Raw genomic sequence first — 3,242 nt, 5'->3', positions numbered from 1 at the left:
TTAATGGAAATAAAGGGGCCTCCGTTTGAACCTCCAAGGAGAAAGGTACATGACCAGCTATTTGAGTCATCATCTGCATTGTACAAGACCTTTCTTCATGAGAAATTCTCTATTTCTATTACACAAAACTCCTCAAAAAATATAAATAAACATTTATGTAATACTAATCTGAACTATTGGGCAGCCTGCTGAGAACAGAGTGCTCTGGTTTGTGTTCACACTCAAAGTCAAGATGTACAAAAGCCCTTTCGACTTCTGGCAGTTTCTCAATTTTGTTCTGCAAAGTTTCTCCAATTGCATGTGCCTCCTTAAGAGGCAACTCTTCCGGGAGTTCAATGTCAACCTGTATCCAAGGATTTAAAAGGGCATAAATTCTACTACTTTATTTATAATAACAGGACTCCAACAAATTTCATGACATGTATCTCATAGATAACATGCTGAAATTAAAAATAATTTTCAATCAAATGGTTTTTGAACTTATATGAAGAAGATGGCTTCATATGACACCTTTAACTAACCTCTACAAAGTAAAGAACGCCAAAGGTGTAAGCGCGGACAGTGTCAATGCGCTTAACTTGAGGATGCCTTATGACAAGATATGTCAACTTTTGCAGGACTTCAGGAGGGGCTGATTGTCCAACAAGTGAAACTGCAACATCAAGCTTTTATTATATAGTTATATGAATTTATTAATTTTAAGAACAATTACAAGGATCAAGACACCTTTATGTTAATCGCTGTTCCTTTTGTGACAACGGGCATGAAAAACCTACCTGCATTTTCCATGACAGTTCCAGACCAATTTGAAATTGTGTAAATGGCAAGTAAAATAGCACCAGTAGGGTCTATCCACCAGTAGAACTCATCACCAAGAACAGCTGCAACTAATCCTACTACATTTGTTACCACATCAAAATAGTGATCCTGTTGAATAGCAGTTTCAAGGAGTTATAGAACTGATAAATTAGAAGCTAAATAACAGAAAGCTCATTAGCAAACAGAGAAAAACCTTTGCATAGGCACGGACAATCTTGTTTCCTGACCTTTTACAATAAAGCCATAGTGCCAGCTTCACCACAGTGGCAGTAATCATTATTGTGTAAAGCCACACCAATTGATCTGAGGACATCTTTGCAGTAGGCTCATCTTTAATTAGTTCTTCAACAGCCTGGACCAATATTTGAAAGCCTGTACAAATGCAAGTCTTTAGTAATTTTATTCTTTAGGAACGCATGCCAAATTCAGAAAGTAAAATAGACTTTAAACCTTTCTTTGTTTCCCCTAGGCGTTCAATGTTGTAAAGCAGTTAACTCCACACTATGTTGGAAAAACAGAGAATAGCAAAACAGCGATGAACAGAGAATAGCAACACAAGGATACAAGATAGCTGAAGAGACAAATATTTCTCAGGGAATAAGATTCTATGAAATCAAATGTGATTCAGGCACAATTTATTTTATGGCAATATAAGAACATTTTATGGAGCAGTTGGTGAACCTAACGGAAACTAGATTTGTATTTTCCAAGGACCTACAAGGAACTTCTAGTCAGGGGCGGAGCCAAAGAATTTTTACTGGGATCAACTATAATACATCAACAAACATTCATTCACATTATAAACTCTAATCAGTATATATAAAATAAGATATTTATAAAAATATCCTAGTTTATATATATTTACACAAGGAATTTTAGGTGCAATCAATAAACATTTTAACATATTTTTGTTATAAAATAGAGTTCTAAAAAATGCTTAAGCAATATGCGTTGTGCATTATGTTGAATCTTGTAGATTTTGTCATGTAATAGAAGCATAAAGGAGTTCATTGGTCACTATTATATTTAACCATGGTCAAAGGAAAATATGGAAATGCAAATTTTGGACAATTACCTATTATAAAAACACTACTAGCATTTGATCTATGCAAATCAGAAAAGCTATTAACAACAAATCTAAAGCATTACTTTCTTGATATACTGTGCATATAAGAGAATATGGTTCAATGAGTCTTTGCAGATAGCAATATAGATATAACTATAATTAGCTAGGTCCTACTATCTACAAAACTTCTCAGAAAATTGCAGGAATCAGCAAAAGAACTCATCATTCCACACTTCTTTTTTCCTTTTGGGTTTTACTCAACAATATATTTATGATGAAGAAATCTAACCTCAAGCAAGAATATGAAAGCTATGACACAGGTGCATACCAAGGGTAGCCATGACAGCAGCAAAGATGATTATGCCCACGGGCTGCACCCTCAATTTTCCAATAGGATATTTGTAGATATTTATGTTTTTCATAGCAAGGTGAGTGAACCAGAGTATGCCACCAGCCATGAGATCAAGTAAAGAATCTAAGGTTGATGCAGCAATGGCTAATGATCCACTCTTTACTGTAGCATAGATCTGTACATCGTGCAAAACTGACATCATTAGATTACATACAAATTATATGGCAAATCTCTGCAATTCAATTGAACCGTTAATTGCAAAGTAATAATGATAATAATAAATTTATAAAGAATTGTCTCCAATGTAGTGAGGTTTCCAATTCGAACACAGTTGCAGCTAAATAAAGAAAAAAAAAAAATCCTTGATGCTTGATTATTCCAATTCAGCAGAGTTCAGTTGAGTTACCTTGAATGCCAAGAGTAAAATATTTGCATAATTAGAGATTTTCATGGCCCTTTCAGCTTGCAGCTGTTCTTCATCGTCTTCCTCATCGATGGTGTCATCTAAATCCAGAGAATCAACTTCCTCAAACGATTTTAATGTAGCAAATTGTCTTTCGTAGTATTCCTTCTCATCTATTAACAAAAACAATAACTAATAATCTTAGTGTAGCATTAATTGAGCTAATTCTAATACAGAAACTTCTATTTCGCACAAATTTCCTTTTCCTTTCCTTCAATTTCCGAGCAACCAAACAAACAGCAAAGAGAAAGAGACAGAGAGAGAAACCTTTGGTCAATCCTTTGGTTTTAGAGATATCAACGTGAAAGGGAGACTCAACATCCACACCAGATCGAACCTTATCAGGCAATCTGGAGAAAAACTCGTCTCTGAGTGTTCGCACCGATTTGTTTCGACTCAGTGTGCCACTTTGTTTTCTCTCATGAACGACCAATAACGGCGCTTTTGGACTCGAATTCGACTCGGTCTTCATCTTTGTCGACTCGTTTCAGCTCTCTGCAAACCTAACAACACGAAATCATAACCGACTCTGACAAGCAAAG

General features: G+C 35.3%; 1 protein-coding gene across 1 annotated transcript; it reads right to left on the bottom strand.

Moving 5' to 3' along the window:
- LOC110634762 (metal tolerance protein 4) lies at positions 1 to 3,242 on the bottom strand. Its single transcript, XM_021783903.2, has 7 exons — positions 2,968 to 3,242; positions 2,644 to 2,813; positions 2,214 to 2,412; positions 1,013 to 1,191; positions 777 to 927; positions 522 to 652; positions 1 to 343 (listed from the first exon to the last, which is right to left on the bottom strand). Exons 1-7 carry the CDS (start codon positions 3,170 to 3,172, stop codon positions 164 to 166), a joined length of 1,215 nt encoding a protein of 404 aa, XP_021639595.2. The 5' UTR covers positions 3,173 to 3,242; the 3' UTR covers positions 1 to 163.

The sequence above is a fragment of the Hevea brasiliensis genome, chromosome 4 (genome assembly GCF_030052815.1).
Source record: "Hevea brasiliensis isolate MT/VB/25A 57/8 chromosome 4, ASM3005281v1, whole genome shotgun sequence".
Taxonomy (NCBI): domain Eukaryota; kingdom Viridiplantae; phylum Streptophyta; class Magnoliopsida; order Malpighiales; family Euphorbiaceae; genus Hevea; species Hevea brasiliensis.
This window is presented reverse-complemented; position numbering and strand designations above follow the sequence as displayed.